Here is an 18,091-nt window from a genome sequence, read left to right on the forward strand (position 1 = left end):
TTCCTTAAAAAACCAAAAATAGAATCTACCATATGACCCAGCAATCCCACTACTGGGCATATACCCTGAGAAAACCATAGTTCAAAAAGATACATTCCAGGGCTTCCATGGTGGCGCAGTGGTTGAGAGTCCGCCTGCCGATGCAGGGGACACGGGTTCGTGCCCCGATCCCGGAAGATCCCACATGCCGCGGAGCGGCTGGGCCCGCGAGCCATGGCCGCGGAGCCTGTGTGTCCGGAGCCTGTGCTCCGCAACGGGAGAGGCCACAGCAGTGAGAGGCCCGCGTACGGCAAAAAAAAAAAAAAAAAAAAAAAAAAAGATACATTCCACAACGTTCATTGAAGCACTATTTACAATAGCCAGGACATGGAAGCAACCTAAGTGTCCATCAACAGATGAATGAATAAAGAAGAGGTGGCACGTGTATACAATGGAATATTACTCAGCCATAAAAAGGAACAAAATTGAGTTATTTGTAGTGAGGTGGTTGGACCTAGAGACTGTCACACAGAGTGAAGTAAGTCAGAAAGATAAAAACAAATACAGTATGCTAATGCACATATATGGAATCTAAAAAACTGGTACTGATGAACCTACTTGCAGGGCAGGAATAAAGACGCAGACGTAGAGAACAGACTTGAGGACATGGTGGCGGAAGGGGAAGGTAGGATGAAGTGAGAGAGTGGCATGGACGTATATACACTACCAAATGTAAAATAGATGGCTATTGGGAAGTAGCTGCATAGCACAGGGAGATCAGCTGGTGCTTTGTGACCACCTAGAGGGGTGGGATAGGGAGAGTGGGAGGGAGATGCAAGAGGGAGGGTATATGGGGATATATGTATACATATAGCTGATTCACTTTGTTGTACAGCAGAAACTAACACAACATTGTAAAGCAATTATACTCCAATAAAGATAAAAATAAATAAATAAAATAATTGCAGTGTTTTTGTATTATGCTCCGTCCTGAGTAGGGCTAATCTTCCTGAATCATTTTAAAGATGTTTTTATTTTCTCACATATTTATTCTTACAGATGTATTGTAGAATTAAGATTGTTGACACATTTTCAAGAATGGATTTTTTTTTTCCCTATCCTCTTGCTTTTGCCTTGGTTACTTGTAAGTACTTTCTATTCTCCTTAATTCTTTTCCACTGATTTTTTTTCCCATTGTCTTATTGTGGTTTTTCTTTTTGCTTCGTTCCTAAGAGAGGCTGTCATTTCCCCCTCTTTCTTTTTAAGCACCTGTTATACGTAAGCACTGTACCAATTCCTGGGCAGGAGGGGTTACACGGTGAATTAAAATTAAAATAAACAAAGGAAATAAACAGCATATTATGAAATAAAACTGAAATAAAATAATATCAGTTTGTAATTAAAATAGTGTGCCTTGGGGAGGACTAAAAAGTTTTAATTTTAAGCATAATTTGTCAGCTTTTGGTCAGTTTGTTTATTTTACATTTTTAAAAGATTTTTTTCCTTTTTTATTTTTTTAAGGGTCATACAGCAATGCTTCATACTGGCTCATGGCATCCCAAAATAAAGGGAGAATTTGTGACTTGCTCAAATGATGCGTGAGTATTGTTGATAATTCATCTAATACATTCATATATTTCAGTATTTTCTTGAACCTTTATATTGTAGCAATCTTGCCAGTAAAGTAAGAGATAGAATATTAGTAATCCTGATGTTTATATAGTCTTGTTCTCAACTTTACCTTGAATTTAGCTGACAGTATAAGGTTTGCTTAAACAAATACGGAAGCTGTAGAAATGACAGTTGGAAGAAATTCAAGTAGAGTTTATTAGGGAGCACAGTGGATCAGACTGATGCTGTTAAGTGGACTCAAATGACTTTAAACTTTGTTACTTTTTATAGTAAAGGTTGATTTTCATCTGAATCTAATAGCTTATATAAATTTGTTTTTTAAATGATGGTTTTTTGGAAGTGACAACTGAAAAAAATGATTTAATGGTTATTAGATTCTTTTTTCAAAAAAATCAATTAATTAATTAATTAATTTGGCTGTGTTGGGTCTTTGTTGTTGCGTGTGAGGTTTCTCTAGTTGCAGCGAGCGGTGGCTGCTCTTCGTTGCAGTGTGCGGACTTCTCAATGCAGTGGCTTCTCTTGTTGCAGAGCACGGGCTCTAGGTGCATGGGCTTCAGTAGATGTGGCATGCGGGCTCAGTAGTTGTGGCTCGTGGGCTCTATAGAGCGCAGGGTCAGTAGTTGTAGCACACGGGCTTTGTTGCTCTGTGGCATGCGGGATCTTCGCAGACCAGGGCTTGAACCTGTGTCCCCTGCAGTGGCAGGCGGATTCTTAACCACTGCCCACCAGGGTAGTCCCTATTCAGATTCTTTTACATTATATTTGTTGGCTTAGGATTCAAGAGTATTACAGGGAATATTTGAGCAGCTTTTTCCTGAATTGTTATGTTGTATGACTCATTTTTAGTATTAAGTGTAGTTCACAAGAATGAGTTATTTGTAATATTACAGAGAAAATTACAATGAAAAATCTTATAAATGAAAATATACAGATGGTGTTACTTAGGTGAAACACATATTTTATTTATTTATTTATTTATAATAGATCTTTATTGGAGTATAATTGTTTCACAATACCGTGTTAGTTTCTGTTGCACAACAAAGTGAATCAGCCATATGCAAACCCATGTCCCCATATCCCTTCCCCATTGATCCTCCCTCCCATCCTCCCTATCCCACCCCTCTAGGTCATTGCAGAGCACTGAACTAATCTCCCTGTGCTATGCTGCTGCTTCTCAACAGCCAGCTATTTCACATTTGGTAGGGTATATATGTCGATGCTACTCTCACTTCACCCCAGCTTCACTCCCCCATCCCATGTCATCAAGTCAATTCTCTATGTCTACCTCTTTATTCCTGCCGTGGAACTAGGTTCATCAGTACCATTTTTTTTTTGTCAGATTCCATATATATGTGTTAGCATACAGTATTTGTTTTTCTCTTTCTGACTTACTTAAGTCTTTATGACAGACTCTAGGTCCATTCACCTCACTACAAATAACTCAATTTCGTTTCCTTTTATGGCTGAGTAATATTCCATTGTATATGCGTGCCACATCTTCTTCATCCATTCATCTGTCGATGGACACTTAGGTTGCTTCCATGTCCTGGCTATTGTAAAGAGAGCTGCAGTGAACACTGTGGTACATTACTCTTTGAATTATGGTTTTCTCAGGGTATATGCCCAGTAGTGGGATTGCTGGGTCATATGGTAGTTCTATTTTTGGTTTTTTAAGGAACCTCCATACTGTTCTCCATAGTGGCTGTATCAATTTACATTCCCACCAACAGTGCAAGAGGGTTCCCTTTTCTCCACACCCTCTCCAGCATTTATTGTTTGTAGATTTTTGTGATGATGGCCATTCTGACTGGTGTGAGGTGATACCTCATTGTGGTTTTGACTTGCATTTCTCTAATGATTAGTGATGATGAGCATCCTTTCATGTGTTTGTTGGCAACCTGTATATCTTCTTTGGAGAAATGTCTATTTAGGTCTTCTGCCCATTTTTGGATTGGGTTGTTTGTTTTTTTGATATTGAGCTGCATGAGCTGCTTGTATATTTTGGAGATTAATCCTTTGTCAGTTGCTTCATTTGCAAATAATTTCTCCCATTCTGAGGGTTGTCTTTTGGTCTTGTTTATGGTTTCCTTTGCTGTGCAAAAGCTTTTAAGTTTCATTAGGTCCCATTTTGTTTATTTTTGTTTTTATTTCCATTTCTCTAGGAGGTGGGTCAAAAGGATCTTGCTGTGATTTATGTCATTGAGTGTTCTGCCTATGTTTTCCTCTAAGATTTTGATAGTGTCTGGCCTTGTATTTAGGTCTTTAATCCATTTTGAGTTCATTTTTGTGTGTGGTGTTAGGAAGCATTCTAATTTGATTCTTTTACATGTAGCTGTCCAGTTTTCCCAGCACCACTTATTGAAGAGGCTGTCTTTTCTCCATTGTATTCTCTTACCTCCTTTATCAAAGATAAGGTGACCATATGTGCGTGGGTTTACCTGTGGGCTTTCTATCCTGTTCCACTGATCTATATTTCTGTTTTTGTGTCAGTACCATACTGTCCTGATTACTGTAGCTTTGTAGTATACTCTGAAGTTCAGGAGCCTGATTCCTGCAGCTCTGTTTTTCTTTCTCAAGATTGCTTTGGCTATTCGGGATCTTTTGTGTTTCCATACAAATTGTGAAATTTTTTGTTCTGGTTCTGTGAAAAATGCCATTGGTAGTTTGATAGGGATTGCATTAAATCTGTAGATTGCTTTGTGTAGTAGAGCCATTTTCACAATGTTGATTCTTCCAATCCAAGAACATGGTATATCTCTCCATCTTTTGTATCATCTTTAATTTCTTTCATCAGTGTCTTATAGTTTTCTGCATACAGGTCTTTTGTCTCCTTAGTTAGGTTTATTCCTAGGTATTTTATACTTTTTGTTGCAGTGGTAATTGGGAGTGTTCTCTTAATTTCACTTTCAGATTTTTCATCATTAGTGTATAGGAATGCTACAGATTTCTGTGCATTACTTCTGTATCCTGCTACTTTACCAGATTCATTGATTAGCTCTAGTAGTTTTCTGGTAGCATCTTTAGGATTCTCTATGTATAGTATCATGTCATCTGCAAACAGCGACAGTTTTCTTTTCCGATTTGGTTTCCTTTTATTTCTTTTTCTTCTCTGATTGCTGTGGCTAAAACTTCCAAAACTATGTTGAATAATAGTGGTGAGAGTGGGCAACCTTGTCTTGTTCCTGATTCTAGTGGAAACAGTTTCTGTTTTTCACCATGGAGAACGATGTTGGCTGTGGGTTTGTTATATATGGACTTTATTATGTTGAGGAAAGTTCCCTCTATGCCTACTTTCTGGGGAATTTTTATCATAAATGGGTGTTGAATTTTCTCGAATGCTTTTTCTGCATCTTTGAGATTATTGTATGTTTTTTATCCTTCAGTTTGTTAATATGATATATCACATTGATTGATTTGCCTATACTGAAGAATCCTTGCCTTCCTGGGATAAACCCCACTTGATCATGGTGTATGATCCTTTTAATGTGCTCTTGGATTCTGTTTGCTGGTATTTTGTTGAGGATTTCTGCATCTATGTTCATCAGTGATATTGGCCTGTAGTTTTCTGTTTTTGTGACATCTTTGTATGGTTTGGGTATCAGCGTGATGGTGGCCTCATTGAATGAGTTTGGGAGTGTTCCCCCCTCTGCTATCATTTGGAAGAGTTTGAGAAGGCTAGGTGTTAGCTCTTCTGTAAGTGTTTGATAGAATTCGCCTGGGAAGCCATCTGGTCCTGGGCTTTTGTTTGTTGGAAGATTTTTAATCACAGTTTCAATTTCAGTGCTTGTGGTTGGTCTGCTTATATTTTGTATTTCTTCCTGGTTCAGTTGGGAAGGTTGTGCTTTTCTAAGAATTTGTCCATTTCTTCCAGGTTGTCCATTTTATTGGCATATAGTTGCTTGTAGTAATTTCTCAGGATCCTTTGTATTTCTGCAGTGTCAGTTGTTACTTCTCCTTTTTTTATTTCTAATTCTGTTCATTTGAGTCTTCTCCCTTTTTTTTCTCAGTGTGTCTGGCTAATGGTTTATCAATTTTGTTTATCTTCTCAAAGAACCAGCTTTTAGTTTCATTGCTCTTTGCTATCATTTCCTTCATTTCTTTTTCATTTATTTCTGGTCTGATCTTTATGATTTCTTTCCTTCTGCTGACTTTGGGGTTTTTTTTGTTGTTGTTGTTCTTCTCTCTCTAATTGCTTTAGGTGTAAGGTTAGGTTGTTTATTTGAGATGTTTCTTGTTTCTTGAGATAGGATTGTATTGCGATAACCTTCCCTCTTAGAACTGCATCCCATAGGTTTTGGGTCATTGTGTTTTCGTTGTTATTTGTTTCTAGGTATCTTTTGATTTCCTCTTTGATTTCTTCTGTGATCTCTTGGTTATTTAGTAGCATATTGTTTAACCTCCATGTGTGTATATTTTTTACAGTTTTTTCCCTTTAATTGATATCTAGTCTCATAGCATTGTGGTCAGAAAAGTTACTTGATACCATTTCAGTTTCCTTAAATGTACCAAGGCTTGATTTGTTACCCAAGATATGATCTATCCTGGGGAACATTGGTACAGTTTTTGTCAGAGAATGCTTTGCCTGTGTTCTGTTCTAGGAGTTTTATCAAGTCTTGCTTATATTTAAGTCTTTAAGCCATTTTGAGTTTATTTTTGTGTATGGCGTAAGGGAATGTTCTAACTTTATTGATTTACATGCGCTGTCCAGCTGTCTCAGTACCACTTGCTGAAGAGTCTGTGTTTTCTTCATTGTATATTCTTGCCTCCTTTTTCAAAGATTAGTTGACCGAAGGTGTGTAGATTTATTTCTGGGCTCTCTAATCTTTTCCATTGATCTGCATGTCTGTTTTTTTGCCAGTACCATGATGTAGCTTTATAGTATTGTCTGAAGTCTGGGAGGGTTATGCCTCCAGGTTTGTTCTTTTTCCTCAGTATTGCTTTGTATTCCTGCTGTTTTAAGCCATTAAATTTTGAAAATGTTTTGTTATGCACCAGTTGTTAACTGACACAGATGATATTATTGCTTCATGTTATGTGGAATCATGGTTATATAGAAGAATGTGTTTGTTCTTAGAAGATACCAGCTAGTGAATTTAGGTGTGAAGTATCATGAGGTATGCAACTTACTTTTAAATGGTATAACAAAAATAAAAAGTGCATTTGTGTATATTTTTTTGTGTGTGTGTATGAATATATGTATGGAAAGAGAGAGACTGAGTATATAGATGTGACAAAATGAATGTTAGTGTATATGGTGTTTATTGGAAAAGGTATATGGGTGTTTATTGTAGTATTGTTTTAACTTTTTTGTAGCTTTGAACCTTTTCCAAATAAAAAGTTGGGAGGATCTTCTTAATATTGGCTTATGTGGAAGTCATCCATTCCACCCCCAATCTAAAAGTTGAATATAAGATGGGTAAAAAGGGTGGTGGGGATTATAGTTCGTTGTACTCCACTTAAGTTTTTTCTTGGACAGTTTTTCAGTGTATTTTAGTTTTCTGCATATCAGTGCTGATTAAACTGTGAGAACCTAGTGATTAGGGACTGTAGCAGGATTTCCTAAGCTTGTTCCTAGTAATGCTAGTACCTGTAGTGTGTCCATGGAGAAAGGGTTCCTTTGGCTTTCCCTTGGAGAGTTATAGTGCCAAGGACTAGAGATCCTGAGAAGTATATTAACGAAAGAAAACAGCATTTTCTGGGCTTCCCTGGTGGCGCAGTGGTTAAGAATCTGCCTGCCAATGCAAGAGACACGGGTTTGAGCCCTGGCCCGCAAAGATCCCACATGCCGTGGAGCAGCTAAGCCTGTGCTCCACAACTACTGAGCCTGAACTCTAGAGCCTGCAAGCCACAACTAAAGCCTGCTTGCCTAGAGCCTGTGCTCTGCAACAAGAGAAGCCACTGCAATGAGCAGCCCGCGCACCACAAGGAAGAGTAGCCCCCGCTCGCCACAACTAGCGAAAGCCCACACACAACAACAAAGACCCCACACAGCCAAAAATAAATAAGATAAATAAATAAATTTATTTTAAAAAAAAGAACTCAAAAAGCTGTAAAATTGGCCTACACATGTGAAGACTTTCTGAGGCATGTTATACCATGGTGTAGTAATGTATAAATTATGAAAATGTTAAATTATATTCAAAACACCTAGAAATAAAAGGAAGCTAATATATTTTTTAAGTTTCCCCAAAAAATATTTAAATAAAAAAAAAAACCTTTGGGCTATAGAAAAGTTTAATTTTCTGAGATCCATTTATGTAAATCATCATTCCTTGGAGAATTTTATAATTATATTTACATATGTTATTGATTATTAAAGTCAAGTCAAATATGCCTAGCAGCCTTCCAGCAAAAGCCTGTAAGACTCAATGGTAAATTAGCTGCTCAAGGTCATGATGAGTGGCGGAGTACCCAAGTTCCTCTTGGTCTGGAAAGTGCATTCTCTTTCTATTATGCCATGCCAGAATTCGCCAAGAATTTTAATTGGTATTGTGCATCTTTATAAGCTGCAACAAAATAAAAAAAGATTTATAATTTACTGAATCCCACCATGAAAAGCATTTGCTGGTGGCAACCTTAATTTCCCAAAGTATATTCCTGGGAGCACTAGGCACAGAGTGTAAATGATGTTGTTGGCTGTGGGAGAGAGAGGGAGTTGTATCAGTATGGCTGGAAAACGCTGTTTTCTTTTTTTCTAATATATAGATTTATTTATTTATTTATTTTTGGCTGTGTTGGGTCTTCGTTGCTGCGCGTGGGCTTTCTCTAGTTGTGGTGAGCAGGGGCTACTCTTTGTTGCAATGTGCAGGCTTCTCATTGTCGTGGCTTCTCTTGTTGCGGAGCATGGGCTCTAGGCTCACAGGCTTCAGTAGTTGTGGCACACAGGCTTAGTTGTTCCGCAGCATGTGGGATCTTCCTGGACCAGGGTTCGAATCCGTGTCCCCTTCATTGGCAGGCAGATTCTTAACCACTGCGCCACCAGGCAAGTCCCAAGTTTTATTTTTTAAATAACATTAATTTTTGCCATCTCTGGCAGCTAGGAGACTTTTTCTTGCTTACTTTCTGATTCTGGGCAGAGTTTTATACTGTCCATGCTGCCACATAAGTAATGGTTCTTTTTGGGTGATCCCATTATAGAAACAGAACGTGTCCTGTTTTCAGATTTGAACTAAAGTTATTGTGGTGATCATTTTGCAGTAGGTACAGATATTGAATCATTGTGTTGTACACTTGAAACTAATATAATGTTATATGTCAGTTATACCTCAATTAAAAAAGAAAATATACTGTTTAGATCTTGTTTTTACACTATCTGACATTGCTTTTATCTAACTTATTTCTTTGATCCTTTTATCTAATTCTAATTATTCTAATTATACCAGCATTTGTAAAATTAATAGCTTCTATTTTATTTTCACTGTGTGGGTAATTAAAAATATGTCTATATATTTTAAAGCATTTGTTATAGAAATTTTACATGAAACAGTAACTTCTTTGAATGATTAATGGGATTTAGGGTTTAGCTGTCAGTAGAACCTAAATGCTGAAAATGTTCCTATTCAAACTTTCTGAGTGTGGTGAAATATGCTTATAATAAAAGACATAATTTATTCAGACACTTTTTAAAGCTCTTTTTCTTCATGAGTTCTGAGAGTAATGAGAATCTATTCTGAAATTACTGCTGTAATTGAGATGTGCACATTTTGGTGTTAGTTTGATTTAGCTTTTATTGACGAGCTTTTTCTGTAGGCTTGAATGGAAAAAATATAAATCTTTTAATTTTATCATAAATTCATTTGGTTCATATAAATTCATTCCTCTCAAAATAGTTTCCTTTTACTCAGCTCTATTTTATTTCTATTTATATTGAGAAAAGACACAGTAGGTAAAAAGTCTGTAAGATTTTAAAATAATAATAATAGCTCACTGCAGAGCTACCAGGACAAATTCTTTAAAAGGTTAGGTTTAGAACTTAAAATTAGGGTTTATGATTGTGGTTGGGCTCTAAATATCACCATTCACCATTTTATGTGGATTAATTTGTCACACAGACTATGGTTGGGTTTTTGTTTTTTGTTGGTAATCAATTGTATTTTAAACAGAATATGTCAGTGTTCTCAATTCCTATCATGAAACATAAAACAATGAAACACAAAATCCTGGAAATGTATCTTAATTGGAAAATGAAATTAACAGTTATTGAGAACCATGCAGTATTTGGAACTCTAGAACTAGTTTTCTCTTAGGAATTGGTAAGAGCATAAAATAGGGCATTAGTTAACCAGTTGTTTTAAAGTGACTTGAAAACAACTCACCAAAAACAGTCTAGATATTTATTAAGTATATTTTGATCTTGTGGTGATTGAAAGTAATTGGATGCTGGTCTGAAGAAGTCAGCACTAGACGCAGAGGAGAAGTTTCACACATAATTTTACAGATGAATTATATGTTGCTCTGTTAACTGGTGACATGGTTTTGCTCACTAAAAAACCCGATAATGTAATTTTTCAAAAAACTATAGCACAATTTTTTAGTGTTATTAATAAAACAGATGCAGAACTAAATAACCTTTTATATTCTTCTTTTTAAAGCTCAGATATAATGTCATTTATATTTTGTAACTCAAAATAAGCTAATAAAATATTACTGGGGGAGTTAAACTTACTCAACAGTCAAGAGTTATTTATAATTAAGCATTTTAATTTTATATAATTTAAATTTTTAAGCTCCTGTTATGCTTGAATAGCCTTTGTTTGATTTATAGTTTTCCTAGCACTTTCTACTTAGATAATATTTTTTGTCATATGTTTACAGTATAAAACTTCACCTTATGTCTCTAGGAATTATATAAAAATTTAATGTCACATTATCCTTGATTTAAGTTTTATGTAATTTTTATACAAAATGTTGCTCATGTGCACTGTATTGCCATACGTAAGAAGGGTAAGATGTTCATACCTTTAAAAATGTTGGCAGAAAGTTTGATAAAGTCCATGTTTATGTTTTACTTTATTTGCACACTTTTCACAGATGTTAATCAGTAGCTTGTTTTGGCTAAGGGAATATCAGTGCTGAACAGTAATTTCTATGTGGGGATTATAAATGGTGAGGGATGCTTTTTAGTATTTACTTTATCTTGAAATCCATAAGAAAAACATTGTTAATTTCACCAGTACATCTCTGTTACATCAGTTCAATTTTTTAAATATTTGTTTATTTATTCACTTATATGTTTATTTTTAAAGGGAATATGGGTGTTTCCAAATGTTGAAGAGTATACTTGTTTACTGGCATCCCTAGGTTAACTGAGTATTTGGTGGAAGGTGGTTTGAATTTCTTCTGGGGATTTCTAGGCCAGGCAAGGTAGTGTCAATACAACTGGTCCACTCCATGCGTGACTGAATGGGCCTGTATGTATGACTAATGTACCAGTATTCTTATGGTATGTGATGGCCCTCTTGACCATTTATGGAGTAGTTGTTTATGAAGAATATTGTTCCTGTGAAAAACTGATGAATTGAATTTACTTGCAGGAATGGGAATAGATGTTTCCGTAGCTTGCATTTTTGCTCTTCTTGAAACTCATAATTCAAATGAAAATGTTTATTTTGACTCTCTGACTTTTTCTGAAAGTCTTGGCTACAAGCGATTTTTCCTTTTTATATTATCCTTTCCATTTTTTCCCTAAGCTTCTGTGACTACGTGGCAAATGTAGATGTATACTGTTTCTGAATCCCTTGTTTTCTCTTGTGTTGTATAAGCCTGTTGAATCCATTCCCAACTTTGAAAAAGTTGTCACCTCATCTTTTTAGTTTCATATTGACAGAGTTGATGAAGTTAGGATGGCATGTTATCAGGCACTTTGCTACGAGGTGTGAATAATGAGTTGACTTTTTCTGTTGCTTCTTTTTAAATCTTCTAAGTTTATATGACTTGTAAAACTATTTCTGTCTTATAAAGTATCCTTTCTTGTGATGGTACTTCTAAAATTTGTCTTGATGAAAATGTTAAATTTGTTACTGCTTTTTAAAAAGGCTCCAAGTGAAAATAGTTTATTCTTCTCTTGGTAACACTTTTCTGTTATTATAATAGTAATAAAATCAAGTAGAATATAAAGTAGAAATATCTCATAAATTGTTAATTACAAGCTTCCCTTTGATTCATGTTTCCTTAATGGGCTGTGTTCTATTAATTTGAATAAAACAAATGATATTGTTGGAAACTTGTACTAACTTATCTATAAATAGAGCTAGCACAGACTTGTTTAACAACACTTCATGTGGTCATTACATTCTTGCAATAACAGTCTGTGTTTTCATGGAGGAAATAAGGCTCACTGATGACATTTTTTCCAACAAAAATTTGGCTACATAGCTTTATCTCTGCGTAGAATAACTGAAGAGGTAGAGCGGCTTCTGGTTTATGTCACATAACTATGTTGTAGGTAGCATTCTTTATCTTTCCTAGGCGGTTTTACTTATATGCCCCAAATAGGCTGAAGATTCTGATTCTTGTTCATAACGCGTTACATAATTTATTTTTTCACAGAAAAATATATCCTTTGCAAACACAACTTTCAACATTCTTAATTCCATTGTGCTCTTGTAAAATCATTTTGTCTATCAACCAGCAAATATTTATTGACAACCCCCTGCGTGCTCAGGCTCACCTAGACTTTGTGGGTAAATAAAGCAGTTCCTGCTCTTGTAGAATTTAAAATACAGTGAGGAGATAGACATTTGAAACTACTTATGAATAGTTAAGTAAATAATTATGCATGTAAAATGCTGTGAAGGAACAATATATGAGGAAGACCTAAAGCATACTGGAGAAAAAACATTTATGAGGTTGTGATGTTTAAACTGAGATGTGAAAGATGAATGGTCATTGAAAAGAGGGGGATGCCATCCCAGACAGAGGAAACATCATATTAAAATGCCTGTTATAGGAACTGAGAGAAATCCAGCATCACTAAAGCACAGCGAGCAAGATGGAGAGCAGCATGAGATGAATTTGCTTAAGTAGGTGGGGGCCAAATCATGCAGGGCCTTACAGACCATGTTGAACACATTTGGATTTTATTCCAAGGACAACTACAAGAGGTTAAAGGATTTTAAGCAGGGGAGTGACACAGTCAGATTTACATTAAAATGAATTACCCTAACATCTCTATGGAATAAATTGGATGGGTGAAGATCAGGGCAGTTGTAACCATATTCTAAGAATTTTATAATGAGTGGCTTTCATTCTGTTAGGTTAGTGATTCTTTTTTTTGCTTTTGGGATTTTCATACATGAAACATACTCCCATCAGTAACACTGCTCATCATTTGTAGTGAATCTAATCTCCATCCATATGCTACCCACACCTCAGGTGAGAATCACTGAGCTAGTCCAGCTCTTACCTGATAGGAAAACTGACGCTGAGAGAAGTGACTTAGACAAGGTCACGTAGGTAGTTAGCCAATGGCAGAGCAAGCACTTCAACCCACAGTTGAGACAATCTTCCAGAGCCCTTTTCACATAATTTTTCTTAGATTTAGGAAACTAGCATCATCAATTAGAATATATTTACTATGCACTGTGGGTTGGCTATTGGACAACAAAATATATGTATGTAGCAAATTCTCTAATATAAAGATATAGTATAGGAGATATAATGATGAATGAAACAGTGGTTCGCAATGGCAGTTTCATAGTGTGATCCAAGGACCTTTGGAGGTCTCTGAGATCTTTTTGCTGCTCTACAAGGTCAGAACTATTTTCATAAAAATGGTAAGGCATAATTTGGCTTTTTTCACTGGGTTGACATTTGCACTGATGACACCAAAGCAGTGGTGGGTAAAACCCCTGGTATCTTGGCCTTAATCAAGGCAGTGGTACCAAACTGCATGAGTAATCATTGTATTTACTGCCATACATTCATAATTTTTGTAAAATGCCAGTTTTACATAAGGATGTCCTTGATGAAGCAGTAAAAATCATTAGTTTTATGAAATCTTAACACTTGAGTACATGTCTTTACTGTTCTCTATGCCAAAATGGGAATGGCATATAAAGCACTTCTGCATACCAAAACATGATTGTTTGAAGGAAAAACACTTGCATGATAGAGTTGTGAGCCAACTTTCTTTTTTATAGAACACCATTTTTACTTGTAAGAACTGTCAACAGACAAATTATGATTATTCAGACTGGATATTTGGCAGACATTTTATTTAAAAAAAATGAACAAAGTCACTGTTATTTTAATGAAAACAACTGAAAGATTTGTGTCCAATGATGAAATTTGAGTTTTCAGGTAAAATGTAGAACATTGGAAATTTTAAAATATTTCTTTGAGCTTGACAGCTTCTTAGTACTTAAAGGGTTTCTATTTTGTTTTGTTTTGATGAAATCAGTTGTATTAATGAGTATGTTTTTCTGGTTTTTTTTTTTTACAATTGTTTAATGAAATATATCAACATTTTGAAGATTTTCGTAGCCTGCATGATTTGGCTCCCACCTACTTAAACATTTTATTTATTTATTTATTTATTTATTTATTTTTGCTGTATGCGGGCCTCTCACTGTTGTGGCCTCTCCCGTTGCGGAGCACAGGCTCCGGACGCGCAGGCCCAGCGGCCATGGCTCACGGGCCCAGCCGCTCCGCGGCACACGGGATCCTCCCAGACCGGGGCACGAACCCGCATCCCCTGCATCGGCAGGCGGACTCCCAACCACTGCGCCACCAGGGAGGCCCTAAACATTTTTTAAGTGACCAGTGCATGATGTTACAGAAAGGATCTCTGCAAAGTTTAAGATAGACCTATATATTTTAATGTAAGAGTGTGTAAAGTGTATTGACTTAGTTTCAGATTCCACATTGCAGCTAACTTTTAAGAAAGTACCCACTGGTTGAATTTTGGTGCAGTATTGAAGAATATCCACAACTATCTGAAAAGGCGATTAAAATACTCCTTTTCCCCACTGCATACCTGTGTGATGGATTTCCCTTCATGTGGTTTAACAAGAACAGCATATTGTAACAGATTGAATACAGAAGTGCTAAGTACTGTCCTCTACTAAAGTCACACTTCAAAGTGATTTGCAAAAATGTAGAATAGTGCTACATTTCTTACTATTTTTGTTTGTTTCCTTTGGAAAATAATTGTTATATTTTCATGCGACATTTTTGTTTATATATATTTTTCATAAAAACATGCTAATATATAAGTTTGTTAATATTCTCTCTCTCTCTCTTTTTTTTTTTTTTGGCTGCGCAGCTTGCGGGATCTCAGTTCAGTGACCAGGGATTGAACCCGGGCCAAGGCAGTGAAAGCCCGGAATCCTAACCACTAGGCCACCAGGGAACTCCCTGAGTTTGTTGATAGTCTTAATTGAGTCAATAGATATTTTAAAACTTTGTGCTGTTGTGGTAAACATCTATAGGTAGGACACATATAAAGAAAAGCTCCTTGGGGGTGTGTGGACATTTTAATGTCTGTTAATGCAATTTTATTAAATTGCCATCCATACCAGCTTTTAAAGGATTTCTTTGTCATAACACTTAGTTTAATTCTACTTGTGGAATGCAGTTAAAAGTTCTGTATTTACTATATCTTAAAAAAATATGTAACTCAGCATTTTTGGCAGCTCATATTGAGCTTCTCCAGTTAGTACAGTCTATCTTAGTATATTAGCATTGGCAGAGAAAGCTATGTGTATCTTCAAAGCTCAGTGTTTTTTCGTGTCACCCAGAGAATTTACAAAATATATATTTGTGCAATTTCGTAGGCTTGTTGCAAGTTTTAAATGTGGTAATATATGGAAAGCATAGTTCTTGGCACATAGTTGGTGCTCAATACAAGTTTACTTCCATTCTGGGCTTTTTATTTTCTTCAACCAAATGTGTTTAAAATATACAAGGCCAAGTTTGCTGTTACTGTAATGCAAAGCTTGGACCATAAATTAATTCAACATCTGTCATCTACTACCTGTGAGAGCTTGGGCAACATACTTGCCCTTCCTGGACCAATGTCTTCATCTGTAAAATAAAAGTCTTAGGCTGCATTAATTTAATTCTGCCCTTTCAATAAGCACCAGTTATCTATGTGAAGAACAATTCTAAAACTAAACTACAGAGAAGTATATGCCAATACTAAATAGGCTTTGATTAGGAAGGAGGAGTGAAAGCAGTGGGTAGTGTAAAAATAGTTACCAACGTGACTGTCCACTGTGGGAATGCACGAAGAAGAGGTAAAAAGGGAGTCATACAGAAATGAAACAGATGATACCGATTTGCATTTGGAGGATCTTTTCTCCACAGTCCAGAGCTAAGAAATTTTCTTCAGTTAAGCTCAGCAAATATTTATTTTATATCCATTGTATCCATTGTTGTGGCTCAGGAGCTGCATTAGGCACCATGCTTTGAGCTGAATGCACAGAGATGAATACAACATGGTCCTCACTCTCCAAGGTGCTTCCCAGGCTCCCAGGATCATTGGGCACCCATAACACTATGATTTGCAGCAAGGGCATGGGAGTGGCTCATTCTGGATTGTTCTTCAGAGGTACATGAAGCCCTGTTTGCTAGGAAACATGGATCCCATAATGGAAGAACATAGTTTTCCTCTAGTTACATTTCAGCCTGGGCCTTAGTTCAGGCTCACCTGGGAAGGAGAAAGTTTTTTCCAGAGAAGATGGTGCTTGAGTCTTCAGTAAGTTGTAGTATCAATCACTGGATCATTTCCTATTTCAAAATAACCCCAACCTCTGCTTTCATGATTTACTTCAAACCAACAGAGTGGACCCCAAGAGTTGGTGTTTCTTATATGTGTTATGGGCCAGGAGCTTTATATACTCTGTCTCCCTTAATCCTCACAGCACTGGCTCGAAGAAGAAAGTGACTCACTAGGTCACACATCTATTTAGAGGTGGAGTAGGGATTGGACCTCATGCCTGGGTCCATTATACCACATTCCCTCGCTAGCTTTAGTTATCTTAAGCCCACAATCATCTGTATCCTGTTTACTATATCTTCCTTCAGAATAGATGGTTGCATGGTAAAGCTGATCCTGGGGTAGTGCAGTGTGTTCCAGACTCCATTGTGAGACCCCTTTCGGGTCATGACCAGCAGTTTTTACAAAATAAAATCAAGTAGAAATTGTTATACTGTGTCACGGTTAGTACTGTTCTGTTTCAGTTGTAGGTGTTGGAGGGTAAGTGGGTGTGTGAATGTGTGGGTCTTAGCATAAGGTATTTCCTGCTGTGGGAAAGTCACTCCCTGTTTCAGTATAGGACATGATCACAACTTCACCATTGTGTCTTTTCTCCAGGCTTTGAAAATATTCCATATTGCTTTTAGTTACAAGGCATTAAAATGTAGTTCTCAGCTTGGACCCTGAAGCCAGACTATGCAGGTTTGAATCCAGACCGTGCCATTTACAGTGACTCTTGGCAAGTTATTTCATGTCTCCGTGCCTCTGCTTTGTCTTCTGTAAAATGGGGTTGTGTGAACGTTAAACGAATTTATATACCTGAAGTGCTTAGGATAGTGTTCATCTCATGGTAGCACTCCGTAAGTTATCTGCTGTTATTATTGTTGTTATTGTTAGTGTTGTTGAAAGGTTTATATCTCTCTCAGAGGGATTATGGACATATTGACTTAACAACAGCTTTCCACAGAAGACAGTTGATTCATATGGTTAATTAATTTATTGCAAACTTTTCATATGCTACAAGAATGCTAACTTTGCCACTGTTTTAGTACAATTCTCCCTTTGTTTATACACTGGGATTGTTTTTATTTGGCTAAAAAAAAAACACCACAAAGACAGCTACTAAGTAATGTACCTGTTTAAGAGTTATTGTGGAAAATAGTGAGCATGACTGTACCAGATCTTGGCCTGTGAAGAACTGGCTGTCTTTATTGGCTGATTTAATCTTGGTCATAGTCCAGCATTGCTGGCTCATAAAATCTATGTTTATGCCCTGGCCCACTATGTTATAGAGTACTAAATAAGTACTATACCTAGGCCCATCTGCCTCAAGCTCTGTGGCAGATTTGGAGTAAGATGTTTGGTGATCAGGGAAAGCTTCACAAAGGAAATAATGTTTGAGTTCAGGGTTGAATATTTGAGTTGAAGTCTTCTAGGAAAGTAGTTAAAGGAAAATAATTCCAGGCACCAGTAAGATTTCATACCAAACTCTGAAGCCCAGATGTCTTAAAATAGTCACAGAAAGGAAGAATAAGCAGAAGCAGTGAACAGAAGAAACTCTAGGCTGTTGTCTTCTAGGTTATCAATTACAGATTTTTATAAAAACTTACTGGAAAAAAATAACCAAAGGTTAAATATGTGTTATAGAATTATTTGTATTATTTCAAATTATATTTTTTATATAACCAACCTTATAGTGAATAGTTAGTGACATTTTATTATGATGATCATTGATAGAATATTCTTTTGTTTATAGAATTGTGTGTTTTACCTCTTTTCTTC

General features: G+C 36.4%; 1 protein-coding gene across 2 annotated transcripts in view; it reads left to right on the forward strand.

Annotated features, from left to right (window-relative positions):
• The window catches only part of WDR70 (WD repeat domain 70), a 318,511-nt gene that overhangs the window by 124,116 nt on the left and 176,304 nt on the right, over nt 1-18,091 (forward strand). For both annotated transcript variants that reach the window (XM_060092819.1, XM_060092820.1), the window contains exon 9: nt 1,501-1,577. In XM_060092819.1, coding sequence (XP_059948802.1) covers nt 1,501-1,577 — 77 coding nt within the window. The remainder of the gene's footprint in view (nt 1-1,500; nt 1,578-18,091) is intronic.

This window comes from Mesoplodon densirostris, chromosome 3, assembly GCF_025265405.1.
Source record: "Mesoplodon densirostris isolate mMesDen1 chromosome 3, mMesDen1 primary haplotype, whole genome shotgun sequence".
NCBI lineage: Eukaryota > Metazoa > Chordata > Mammalia > Artiodactyla > Ziphiidae > Mesoplodon > Mesoplodon densirostris.